This window comes from Xiphophorus maculatus, chromosome 3 (assembly GCF_002775205.1).
Source record: "Xiphophorus maculatus strain JP 163 A chromosome 3, X_maculatus-5.0-male, whole genome shotgun sequence".
NCBI lineage: Eukaryota > Metazoa > Chordata > Actinopteri > Cyprinodontiformes > Poeciliidae > Xiphophorus > Xiphophorus maculatus.
The window spans coordinates 30,611,735-30,625,452 of NC_036445.1; the positions used below are offsets into that span (position 1 = coordinate 30,611,735).

Consider the following 13,718-nt stretch of genomic DNA (forward strand, 5'->3'; position numbering starts at 1 on the left):
AACGAACGGGTATGGTGAGATCTGGGTCACGGCACCAAGATGATAGGTATTTTCTCAACCTTCATAAAAAGAGAACCAGAGACAAAGTTTTAGTTTTCAATCAAGTCTTTTGCAAAAGGAGAAGACATAGCAAACCACTTCTCCAAGGTGTTTACCATGCGTTCTGACTCTGCATCAGAACTTGTCTTTTATTGCAAAACAAAGCAGGAGTGAAATGGAATGTGGGGGGTAATAAATTAAAAGAAGATGGACTATTCTGGACAAGGAAGAAGGAACACAGAAACTGACATCCCACACAGACAATCTAACAAGTTATCGGGTAGATAAAAGAACATCTGGAGAAAACATGTTCAAGGTGAAGGAAAAAGCTAGTTTTGTCTTTCACACGGTTTAACAAATTAGAAAACTAAACTTTTAAATGAAAAACAACTAGTAAAACTATTAATGTAAGAATGATAACAAAACATAATTATTTTAAAAGTCTCCATCTGCTTCAACCACCAACCAACAAATTTGTGGGACAAATTTGTTTGATACTGGCGACGCAAACGGCCCGCAGGCCGCACTTTGGACACTGTGGGCCTGGCCTAAATTTAACAGAGAGCCTGGTTTCCAGAAGCTGTCCATCATATTTGACAGCCTGAGCTGTTTGGTAGAGACTGTCCCTCAGACCTGCAGACAGCTGCTTTACTGTTTTACTGGTTCTGGACTCAGTGGAGCTCAACGCAAACTCACACTTTCACATTTTCAACAGATTTCTTCCACTTTGCAGGTTTGCTGTTCCCTGAGTTGTTCTGGCTTATAATGTAAAAAATGTAAAATTCTGACAGTGTGAAATCAGTGGGACATGAACCATTTTACATAGAAGCGTATAATCAAGGATGGGGCCCATTGGCACCCCATTGCCCCCATAACCTCCAGCTCAGCCAGGAGCCCCTCCTTCACATCCAAACCAATAGGATTCTGGTCCGCTCCTCCGGCCCCTCCCTCCGGTTCTATTTAAGTGCCCTCCTCCTCAGTGGTCCTTGGCTCCTGAAGTGTCTCGGACCCTCAGCTCAGGACTGCTGTCAGGGGAAGCATGTTGCTGCAGAAACTGGTACGGTAAGACATACTGCTGCTTTGCTCTGCCTGGGTTTGGCATATTTACTCTGCTTTCTCATTTCCAGCTGCAGAACCAATCTGGATGTGTGTGTGTCAGTTGCAAGCTTCTGGCATGTGGGTGGTCCCTACTGTCCGGGGTGTGTGTGGGGTCTGAAAGGGTGCAGGAGCAGCCTCCTGCAGCAGGAGCAGTCAGCTTGCATTTTGCCTTGCAGTTAGAAGTTAAACAGCTGAAGTGTGAGAGTGTGTTGTAATGCCAGGCTGGTTGCTGTTCCCTCAGTGTGTGTGGATGCTGTCGGTGCTGTGCAGCTCGGACCTGTGTTGGGGCTTTGTCTCCGGGCGGCCCAAGCGCTCAGGAGAGGACGGGACCGCAGCCAGGATGGAGAGTGAGTACACTGTGACTTTGGCCTTGAGCTCCGTGTGTGTGTGTGTGTGTGTGTGTGTGTGTGTGTGCCTGTGTGTGTGTGTGTGTATAGAACGGATTCTCCTCAGGGATCATGTCATTGAAAAGTTACCTTCCTGCTGCCTGTTAATGAGCTGCATGTGGCTGTGGGCCCCATCATTACGATGAAGGAAAGGAGGACATCAGCATGAGATGACAACACAGGGACAGTTTTTAATCATAGCTGTTAATAAAACAGCCTCAGATCTTAAAAAGCCCTAATTGAACTGATCTTCTGTATATTTTCATATACAGCTGTGAAAAACTATTCATCCCCTTAAAGATTTTAATGTTTCAGATCAAGAGTCGCATTTACAAGGATGTGGGCTCCTGGGCTGTAGCCAGGTTTTATGACCTTTCTACAACAGACAAATTATTCTACTAATTCTATAATACATTAGCAAGTAGTAGTATTGATGTATTAATGCATAATAGCAATAGCTTCAAGTTGTTCCCCCAAAATGCAGATAACTTCCTAATTTTCAATTCTTGAATTTTGTTGATATTCATCAAAATCCCAAGATTTTTAAACAATTTGCCTATGACTTTGATATAAAGTACAATGCAAAGCACATATTCTAAGTCTTGGGCCCAGTTCAAATCATATGGAGACGTTAGTACCAGACAAACATAACCAGAGAGAACAAATGCAATTTTTGAATGGTGACTTTATTGAAGGAAAAGAGTAAAACATGGAGGTAGATAGTGGAACAGAATTACTTTCTGGTTCCAGATGAATGAAAACATAAATTTTGATATTTCTCCATTCATGACTTTAAACTTATACACAGTAGGGTTGTGCTGCAGAACAGTTATCCAAAGTACAACATTAAGTCCACCTCTGAATTCATCAAAACACAAATAAAAGAAAGTTTCTGAGTGACCTAGTTAAAGTCCAGTCTTTAACTGAGATGCTTTATGACCTTTAGCGCATTGTTAATTCTCAGAAACTGAATTAAAACTAATAGTCTCAAATGACAATACTGAAGAACCCAGAAGATCAACATTGTGGGTCTGGTTGCTCAGCAGTGTCAGTCCAGATTTGCTCCATTAAAGATGAAAACAAAAATGCTGCATAACAGGCTATAAAGAATTACAGTAACGACAGGCAGCAAGGTGTCGCCTTGAGGATAAGCTGATACAGACAGTGGACGTAATAATGTGGTTGTAGGTGTGTGTGTATAGGAGTGTGTGTGTACATGGTGAGAAGTGAAGGTAGAGGCTGTCTGAAGCTCAAGATGTTAGAGGGTTGCCGTAGGGACCTTCAGTCTCAATATGGAGGTGCAGGTGAACAAGAAACGGAGACACAACATTGACTCTGGGGCCACAGAGGGCCAAAACCTAAGGGACCTACACTGCTCCTCCAAAATTATTATTATCATTATTATTTATATGTACGACTTACATGAATGACCATGTAAGAAAATAAGATGCAAGAATTATTAGTTTGTATGTTTTATGTAGGCGGTTTTCAAGTCCCTCAAAATTAGAAGTGCTCTAATACCATAGTATTGTGTTGACATACTATTCTTCTGAAAAATGAATAAATACATTAAAAATAACGTCTAATCATATTTCTGCTGGTTTCAGCTTGGACTGAAGACGTGCAATGAAAAGCTGGCACTAGCCAGGCAGAGAGGCTCCCTGCTGTGTCTAAGTTTGGTGGCAATAGGCTAAAACTAACATGGTTTTCTATGTAGCTATAAAAACACAAAAATCTCAGTCAGTAATCCTTCATGTGTGAAGGAAAAATGTCCATGAAACCTGAGGTGGAGGATTATTCCTTTGGCTTGATCATGTCAGAAATGATAGAAATCAAGTTTGTGGTTTGAAAGCATGAACTGAGAATAGCACAGAGGCTGAGCAGGTGGTGCTCAGCCTGCTGGGAAATGATGTTCTAGCAGCTATTGAACATGTGAAGAGCTGTGCAGCAGAAAACCCACATGAAGCAAAAACAACAAGATTCCCTTCAGATTTCTGCAGCTTCTTTCAACAGGAATCAAACGCAACATGAACATGTTTCAGACAGAGAACTTATGTTTTCTTTGTATTATTTTGTGTTAAGATGAGGTTGAAGGACATTCTGTAACATTATCTACACACTGTGCTGCTTAATGGTTAATTTGATTAATTTGTGTAAGTAAAGTTGGAGCTGACTGTAATCTTAAAACGTCACAGCTGCTGCTTTCTGAAACAAGCTTTTTTTAGTTTGAATGTTGGATCAACATTATATATATATATGTACATATATATATATATATGCATATACAAATATACAAATATTAATTTTTTGAAATATTATGTTTAAGGAAGTTAAGTCAAGTTTTGTATAGCACATTTCAGAAACAAGGCTGTTCAAAGTGCTCTACATAAAACTGTAACCAATTATTAAGCAAGTAATAAACATTACATTTTGTCTAATGCCTTCATCACAATCATCAAGCAAGTATACACCAAATATATCAGTCAATACAGTTATTATTAATGAATAGCAGCTTTAATCAGGTGGGCTTTTAGCCTTGATTTAAAAAGTAACTTTGTGTTTCAGCACTAAGTTACTGAGCTGAAACAGAAGCATAAAAACTGAACTCTGGTTCTGGTTCTGGTTCTGGAGATGCAGAGGAAAGTTGATCAACATCAGACCTTTAATGTGTTGTGATGTAAAGCTGTTCTGTGGTTTATAATCTTCTCTATTCTCTCAATAGAAGGACTTTAGAACTGGGGTGGTGTGTTCTATCTTCCTGGTTATAATGAGAGTGTGAACAGTTCTCATTCTCAGAAAGTGATATATTTTCACTTGAGACACACAAACATCAGTTACCACGACAACCCTGGCAGTTTTCATTAGATGGGTCCTGAAAATGCAAGCAACATGCGGTTAGACGGACAAATTTCTCATACACAGTTGGCTGACTTCAGGACGAGACGTGTGTGCCAGTGCAAACGAAGCGAGGGAGTGGAGCACGGCGGGGAGTTTACAACAGATCTCTGTGAGCCGGGGGAGGCTGTGATTGGTCGACTCATGTTCCCTCACAGAGACAGAGTGTATGATGCTGATCGGCCTACAATCACCATAAGGAGAGCATTGGAGCTCATTCTCCACCCCTTATTCCTCCAAGACTGTCCACTCTCAAACCAAGATAGATTTTATTTCCACGATCCCCCAACCAAACACACTGCCCACTTCTGCTCTAAATTCTGTTTCTTTTATCAGTTTTCACCTCAGCATGTGTTTATTGTACATCTAACATAATCATTGTCACAACTTACTATCAGGAAATAATAAAATACATGACCTAGCAAACACAACGGTGTGAAAAAGTATTTACCTGCTTTCAGATTTCATGTTTAAGATCATCAAGACAAGATAACCTGAGCAAATCTCAAATATAGCTTTCAAATGAAGATTTAATTCATTAGAGCAATCCAAAGCAATCTGGCCCTCTGGTAAAGTGGAACTGCACAATTGTTAAATCATTAATAATTATTAAGTAGAGTTCAGTGTTAATAGGCACACACAGGTCAACCTCCATAAATCACCTGAAAAGAACAGAAAGTTCTAAAAGCAACACACCAGGCCTCAATGTAAAGACTTCAAAGGACAGACGAGAAGCTAAGTTGTAGCTTTAGCGTAGCATCTTACCTCAATGAGCTTAATCACATCAGTTTACAGTATTTTTCTCTTCAAGCTTTTGAGGAAAGAGATTCATTTAGCACATTTTGGAATAAGGCTGTGATACAATAAAACAAGGAAAAACTGTAAAAATGTTGCTTGAGTTTTCAGCAAAATGTCAGCTGATAAAGCATCCAAACTTCAGAACTAGAACTAGAAAACTCCTGAAAACTGGAGCTTTCTCCACAGACCTGACCTTAAACCTCATCATTGGTTCTTCATGTAATAAACTGTGCATCAGTGTGGCTTCTGTCATTATATCAGCAGCCAATAACAGCACTGTACACCTCTGCAGCTGAACCTGTTGACATAAGTATTTGACCACTTGGAGAGGTCAAGGGGTCACACTGAAGGTTGGAGAATTGAACAACCCTGATATGATCAGTAAGTATGGATAAAGGATGGAACAGTGTCATCAGAGCAAATGATGCCAACCAATCCTTGATGCAGTAGAACACTGTAAAAGTTTACAGCTTTTATTCCAACAAACAAACACTGTATGAAACAGGAGCATAAAAAAATGACACTTCACAAATGTGACAGGGCTTGATGTTCTACCAGATGCACCTTATTTCATCTCGATTATATCCGTGTAAGCCGTGGATGACGAAGACGACCTGAGGTTTAGATATTCTTCCTGAAGCTCTGTTTCTCCTGTCGGCAGCTCGCTCCTTGCCGGTCTATGTGCCGACCTCCGGCTCCTGCAGGAACAGATGCTATGAGCTTGTGGAGGCCGAGGCCCCAAACTGTCGCTGTGACAACCTGTGTAAAGCCTACCGCAGCTGCTGCTCTGACTTCAACCAGCTCTGCCTCCGGACAGGTACGGCAACACAAACTTGCCTTCATGCTAACCTGTGACACCTCAAGACCGTATCACTCCTGCATTGTTCCTCTCATCTCTCTGCTGGGACTTGCAGAGCCGCAGCAGCTCCTCAGTGATCCAGGTCAGATCACAGTCTGTCCTCATCACCTGGTATTTAAAGTTTCTAGTTTACACGGAAAGAGGAGTTGTTTTCCAATAGAAAGTTATCCTGGATGCTAGAGTACTTTGTAAAAAAGTAGAGTTAACAGAAGTATTAGCTACATAAAGCATCTTTTCATTGTGAAGTCTCACCAGTTATTGTCTGGTTTAATTATAGCCACATTGGGTGTGTCTCCATTGGTAATGTGTTCCTCACCATGTGGGGGTGAACATGGACAGGAACGTGGGGGGATGTGGAAATACGTACCATGAGCGTACAGGAGCTACAGTTGATGCTTCGATGATGTCATTTGTGTGTGTGTTGCGTTGAGTGTCCAGTTTCTCTGAAATCTCTCTGTATATTCTGGTCTTGCTAGTTGCCCAGTCCAGTTGATGCTGAAGGCTGTCTAAAAAGGTTTGAACCTTAAAGTTTGACCATGGAATTATCTATTTGCAGTTCACTGTCTCACCAACAGCCATGGTTCTTATTGCAGATTGAAAACGTTAGTTGAGACGTTGTCAGTGATGTAAATCCACCGGTCAATCAACAAAGGTGGTCTGCTGCCAATTACTTCTGAGCAACACCCAGCTAGGTCTGGCTTCTACCATATGAGATGGTTGCAACAAATGGGAGATGATTCTGAAACCACAGCTGAGATCATCCAGCCACAGTTTATGTCTGCTTATCCCTGCCAGGTCAGGTAATCTGGTTCCTGCCTCCAGGTCATGAGGTGAGAGGTGAGGCTCACCTGGGAAAGGTTGCCAGGGAAACATGGAGACACTGAAAAAACATTCATACTGGCAAAAGGGCAATTAAAGAGCATAGTTTATCAGCATTCATGTCTTTATACTGTGGGAGGAACCAGAGCACCGACAGAAAACTCACATATCATCAGAGAAAATATGCAAACTGTACAGAAAGTACTGATACTTGCACCATGCAGCCTCCACTCAGCAGAGCCGATCATTAAAATCCATTTTAGTTTTCATGTAAGCCTTTATTAAAGCATGTAGCTGCTTTTCATCTTGATCTTCCAATACTGCACCATTTTATTTACGTGCATAAAAACCGGAGGCCCTTTTGTTTCGTCAGTCGTCCGTTTGAAGCAGGACTTACAGCATTTCTGATCGAAACATTTCCATTATTAAAAGACCATGATTTTCATGAAGCAGTGCATAAAGGCAGCAACAAGTGAAACAGGGTTTGAAAGAGAAAGATTTGTTCAGCATAGATGTAATCTCTAAATAGTTTTTAACATGAAAGAATTATTCATTACAGAAATAACAGAAAACTATCAAGCTGATGGTTCAGCTGCATGAGCTGGAAGAGTGAGCTGCACTTAATGATGCTGAAACAGGTTTGCTGTTTTTTCTCTCTCTCCCTCTGCAGTGTCAACATTTCCCCCCTGCTACTTCCAGCACTGGTGGTCTGATTTTATGCTCCCTCCTTCAGCCTGGTGGTCTTTGGCTCACTGCTGATTGGCCACTTTAATCCTGAATGTGCCTTAAAGCCATGATGCAATTTTCCCTGACAGTGTCACATCCCAAATAAAAACTCTGTTCAAAAGGAAAACTGTTTAAGCCACAAAAGTCACTTTAGACCCCCGGCTGCCTGCCCACTGCCCAGCCTCACCGCCGCCACCCACTGTCACCGTGATGTCGTGCTTTTCACGATAATCTCTAAGATTAGTTAGAACTCCATAAGGATCATTGAGTCAGCAGTTTTCCCTTCTTGCTTCCTGTTCCTCGTTGTGTACAGAGGGAGGTTATGAATGCAGCAAGGATCGATGCGGTGAGACCCGGAATGAACAGCACGCCTGCCACTGCTCTGATGACTGCCTCGCCAGGGGAGACTGCTGCACCAACTACAGGAAGCTGTGCAGAGGTTTGGAGCGTCCACCTTACCTAAAAAACAACAAAAAATGTTTTTAGATGATGATTACTGCACCAAACAACCTGCGCCTTTCTGAAAAAGTCATTACCCCCTAAGCCTCTCTTGGCAGCAGCTGCTGTCAAGTCTGTGATCAGGATGTGCGATATATCGGCATCAGCGTCAACATCAATATCAACATCGGTATCGGCTGATGTTAGATATTTTTAAAGGGGCAATATTATGTGTTTTCCAAACACACAGAGCTATTTTATAGCACAATCAATAGATATGTTAAGTTCAGTTGTTATAAATATGTCATCTATATCAGATATGACTCCTTGTGGTTCTCTGGAATCCCAAAACCTCAGAAATGGCTTCATCACCCATTCCAGACTGATGGATGCCAGAGAATTTGTTTCTCTTCTGTTTTTGAACTTTTTTGATCAGGGCATGATGTGTTGTTGTTAGAGATCTTATTGCCTACTTCATGTTGTTAGGCATGATCTGTTGAAGGGAATTCTTGGTTCTACTGGACTGGTCAGACCTGGGTGTGGTTTGTAAAACCTACTCAGCTTTACACAAATGTAATCAATTACAGTTCATTCTTGATTTAACAACTTGATTGGACCCATTTCTCCTTAAAGAAAGTTGAAAGCTTGTTAAATATTGGTGTCACTCACTGAAATTATGAAGAACAACAAATCAAATGAAGTGTCTTTGAATTTGATTTCGTACTTTCTCAGGTTACTTCTTTCTAATAAGAAATATTTATTTGGGAAAAAGGGTTTAAAAAGTGTTTGATGGGACAAATACCTGTTCCCTGCAATAGTTGCTTATCTTATTAAAGTTGAGGAATGTTTCGGCTTTCTGGAATGTGGCTGCTGCCTCGTTTCACCTCCCTTTTGGATCCCTTCAGGAGACACTTCCTGGTTGCAGGGTAAATGTGAGGCAATCAAGAGCCCAGAGTGTCCTGCTGGGTATGTTAATACTTGAAACCTTCGCAGTGTTGAAGAAAGGAATGAGATTACAATAGCCTGACGAAGTTTTGCCCTTCACATTCCATGTTGGTCCATGTGCAGGTTTGCTCGTCCACCTCTCATCGTACTGTCTCTCGATGGGTTCAGTGCATCTTACGTGAAGAGGGGGAACTCCATCATACCCAACATCTTAAAAATCCGTGAGTTAGCATCTTTTTTATTAGCTTCAATTAACATCTTCAAAATGAAGCATGCAACACAGAAACAATGATTTCCTTCTATATTATGAAGTAGGGATGATATTGTCAGCACAACCAAATCCCTCTTAGCTGAATCAGCTGATCTTTGTTATGATTGTGCAGTGCAAGACTCTTCCCTTTTTTGATGCTGGGAAATTTACTGGGAGACTATATTACCTGCTTTCTACAAAAAAAAAAATCTGTCAGTTCCCTGCATTTTATTTATGTATTTATTCCTTATTTTGTATTTTAATTGGTTGGTGGGCAACCAATTCCTACTAATAATTATTCTAAATTGCATTAAAACAGTTACCTTTAAACAGAATTTTGTGTTGTGTACATTGTGTTAAATTCATGGCTGACTGTTTATTAAATCAGAAAATTTAAAAATTGTTATTGTTTAGGAAAATGTGGAACCCAAGCTCCTTACATGAGGCCTGTTTATCCTTCCAAAACCTTCCCTAACCTCTATACATTGTCAACAGTGAGTATGATTTCAGTTCATCTTTACAAATATTAATATCTGCACATCATACCTATATTAATACTTAGCTGGTTTTTAAATAAGTAAATAAAACAGCTGGCATGACTCATATATGACCAATTGTTTCATTTAAGGGTCTCTATCCAGAGTCTCATGGCATCGTTGAAAACACCATGTATGACTCAATATTTAATGCAACATTCACCCTGATGACCAAAGAAAAGCTGAACCACCGCTGGTGGGGAGGACAACCAGTAAGTCCCTGCAGAGGCCCAGCATTTTTGTCTGGGCCTCTAACAACAACACATCATCACATTTGTAAAGATGTGTAAAGATAGCAGATGGTACTTAATGGTTGTTATGGTAACACATTGCTACTGTTCTGTAGCAGTGGTCATCCTGTGCGCTGGATTTATGGTTCCCCATCAGCAGCCAAAACAAATAGGCCTCTGCTCCGTGTTACATCATATTTACTCCCCAGGGAAACAGAAAGTTGTGGATTAGTAATTAGAAGTTGCTGATGAGATTAAACAAACAAACAAACAAAAGAAATGTTTTTGTTACTTTGTTATATGAGATTTGTTTGTTTTCTCCACTCAATAAATGTCGTCAACTTAAAGCTTGGATGTTTCTTAGTTTTTCAGCTTGGTATTATAATTCTGTTTCTAATTTTCAGCTTTTTGCTGAAAAAAAAAAAAAAAACGCTCTTACAGAAAAATTAATAATAATAATAATAATAATTAACGGAGAGTCTCTTCGTTCAGATCTGGATCACTGCCCTCAAGCAGGGACTGAAAGCTGCCAACTTCTTCTGGCCTGTGTAAGTTCACACATAAACACGTCACCACTGAGTTTTACATTCATAGCTGAGTGAATTCATCCCTTCTCTTGAACAAACATCAGAAAAAGTGTGAACTTTTATTGGGATCAGGATTTTTTTCCCCTGCAAAGTTGAAAATTATGTAAAATGTAATTATTAAAAAATGTTTTGTTTGTCCTAAATGTTGCCCCCTCATAGCTTTAGTATTAATATCAGAATGTGGAGGCTTTAACAGCAGAAGGTGTTTCTGTTTGTAGGGCCATTCCTTTGGAGAGGAGGATCCTGACTTTGCTGCAGTGGCTCCATCTTCCTGAAGGAGAGAGGTGATCACACATTCACACATATGTTGTCTCTGGTCATACTTTCCTCTCACTGAAACAAACCTACTTTGGATTTTTGACCTGTCTTTCCTTTTCAGTCTCTCTCAGGTGTTACTGATCATCAGTCTACCTATTCCTACACATCTCCTAGTAGAATTGAAGTCCAGACTTTTACTAGGCCACTCCAAATCTCTCATTTGGTTGTTTTTCTTTGTGACTTTGTTTCCCAACTGTTCTTGAATTTCTTTCAGTGATATCATGAGTTCTACATAAGTAATTTATTGTTTCTTTAGATTTGGCCATAATCAGGCCTGGGCTAAGGGTTTGGTGAAATTAAACAAAAACATAACTCATATTTGTAGTTACTGACTTGTTATTGACCAGTTAATTTAATTTTCAATAACTTCTTCACATAGAGCCCGGTTGGTTTGGAGAAGTTTTTTTTCCCTTTGATGAATGAAATCATCATTTGAAAACAGTTCATTAGCATATCTGACACATAGCCGATCTTCTGCTCAGGATTAGATTCACTTCTAAGCTAATAGTATTAACTTTGCATTGGACACCACAGGTTCAGCTAACACCCATTTCACCTGTATTCTGTTTCAGGCCCTATGTTTATGCCATGCACTCTGAGGAACCAGACGCTCATACACACGTAATGGGCCCAAAGAGTGCAGACGTGAGTACGTTTGTTCCAGGAGATTCTGATCCTGAGTGGGTTTGGTCGCTCACGGCTTCCTTTGTCCTCTTCCAGCTTAACAATACTCTGATTGCGGTTGATCGGATTGTGGGCCAGCTGATGGACGGACTCAAGCAGATGAACCTGCACCGATGTGTCAACGTCATCCTGGTGGGAGACCACGGTACAGACCCTGGCTCTGAGTCCAAACCCTCATCTGAAATTCTGATTGTTCATCTTTTCATTTATGACTTTAGCTAAAGAGCTTCTAATGTGATCAACTAAAAAACATCTATTTGAGATGCTGTAAATGCCAAGCAGGGACCAGCAGCTGACCTGACAATGTTCATCGTGGTCGCTTTCAGGGAACTGGGAATATTACAGACAAAGTAACAGCTTTCTGGATCATCAAGTGCACCAAGTTGAGATTCACATTGTAGAAATTAATAAAAGAGATGCTAACTCACGGAGTTTTGTCTATTATGGACAATAAACAGCACCCTCTCCACCACATAGTGGACAGACAGCGGAGCACCTTCTCACATAGGCTGCTCCAGCTCCGCTGTCGTAGGGACAGATACAGGAAATCCTTCCTGCCACATGCCATCTCACTGTACAATAAAAGCTAAATCATTGTTCTGCACTAATCAGTCCAATTTTGCACAACTGCACTGTGGCACACTTGCTGTACATATATTTACATATTCATATCTGCATTTTTTGAATCTTGCAAGGACTGCTCTTAAGTTGCTTCTTATATTAACAGCATTTTATATTTTTACAATTTATAGCATTTTATATTTTATTTTTTATTTTATCTACAACTACTAATCAGTGATAGTTGTTATTGTGTCTTGTCTCTATGCTGTAACTGTGAAGTAATTTCCCTGCTGGGATGAATAAAGTGCTTCTATTCTATTCTACTCTATTCTATATTCTAATCTGTAGGACATTGAAAGCCATTGACTAAATTCCTGATAAGTTGTCCTCTCTGGTCAATCTTCTGATCAATCTTCCATCTGATTGGGAGGTCATTTCTCCAGAAATGATTTTTAATTTCTGGAGAAGTGAAAAATCATTTCTCCAGAGAAGAAGAAATGAACTGCCATGGATTGGGTTTGTGTCTCCAAGAAAGCAGCAGGCTTCCTCCTACTTCTGCCCATGAATATAAAGAATGGGAACAAAATGTTTTCCAAGGAACAACTTAGTCATGATCGGTGGAATTTCCAGCATGATGGAGCTCAGTGTCACATGGCTGAAGTTATAACAGAGTGGCTCAAAGGTTGAAAATTTGGATCTGTGGTGTGGAAACTCCATAAATCCAATAATCAGTGGAAACTTAATAAATCTTGTGTAGGAGAAACACAAGACAACAAACTGGAGCCACGTCCAAGAACTCAAGACCAGAACGGATCGTCATCAGTCAGAAGTTTGGTGCAGATGATGATATCCAACAATTCCAGAAGTTAACAATGATTGGCAGAATAAAGTGGGCCAGCCAATAGGAGAATCAGTCTGTCAGTGAATCGACTGAGTAGGATGAACTCCAGCCTACAGACTTTTCCAGAAATGTAAAGCAAGAATCCAATTAGATGATTTCCCTCATTGAAAAGTTTGTATCCTTCAGAGTTTCACACCTGCCTTCTCCTCCTGCGATGTTTCAGGTATGGAAGAGGCTCACTGTGATCGCACAGAGTTCCTCAGCAACTACTTGACCACTGTTGATGACATCATCCTCGTCCCTGGGTCTCTTGGCAGAATACGCTCCAGATATCCCAGCAACCTCAAATGTGAGTGAAAAGTTATGTTCTCTCTGCTTTAAAGAAATAAAACCAAACAAGAATTGCTGTAAGTAACTGATAGATTAGGGATCTTTTCCTATCTTGTTTTATCTGAAATGCTGCTGATGATGATGATGCTTAAAGAACCTGTGATGAAGAAAAGCAACTCTCTGAATTCTTCCTGCAATGTGCTTCAGATGCAATGAGGAGCCGAGGAACAAACAGGCTCACTGACTGAGCAAGGACTAAAGGAAATAGTCCTGCCCTGATCTCTGACTGTACATTCAGGCATCAGCAGAAACATTGTACCATTTTTCAGCGGATTTGTCTCGTTCCATTTATCTCAGCAGCTTCGGGTCAGCCTATCC

General features: G+C 40.5%; 1 protein-coding gene across 2 annotated transcripts in view; it reads left to right on the top strand.

Annotated features, from left to right (window-relative positions):
* The first annotated feature begins 1,013 nt into the window (after positions 1 to 1,013).
* The window catches only part of LOC111608155 (ectonucleotide pyrophosphatase/phosphodiesterase family member 2-like), a 23,445-nt gene continuing 10,740 nt past the window's right edge, over positions 1,014 to 13,718 (top strand). Inside the window, exons 1-13 of one of the 2 annotated variants that reach the window (XM_023331328.1) lie at positions 1,014 to 1,096; positions 1,379 to 1,484; positions 5,878 to 6,033; positions 7,934 to 8,059; positions 8,964 to 9,024; positions 9,127 to 9,224; positions 9,668 to 9,747; positions 9,882 to 10,001; positions 10,512 to 10,567; positions 10,825 to 10,890; positions 11,497 to 11,569; positions 11,645 to 11,753; positions 13,234 to 13,359. In XM_023331328.1, the coding sequence (XP_023187096.1) occupies positions 1,079 to 1,096; positions 1,379 to 1,484; positions 5,878 to 6,033; positions 7,934 to 8,059; positions 8,964 to 9,024; positions 9,127 to 9,224; positions 9,668 to 9,747; positions 9,882 to 10,001; positions 10,512 to 10,567; positions 10,825 to 10,890; positions 11,497 to 11,569; positions 11,645 to 11,753; positions 13,234 to 13,359 (1,195 nt within the window). In that variant the 5' untranslated portion in view covers positions 1,014 to 1,078. Of the gene's footprint in view, positions 1,097 to 1,351; positions 1,485 to 5,877; positions 6,034 to 7,933; positions 8,060 to 8,963; positions 9,025 to 9,126; positions 9,225 to 9,667; positions 9,748 to 9,881; positions 10,002 to 10,511; positions 10,568 to 10,824; positions 10,891 to 11,496; positions 11,570 to 11,644; positions 11,754 to 13,233; positions 13,360 to 13,718 lie in introns of those variants that run through there. The other variant, XM_023331329.1, reaches the window with a different exon arrangement.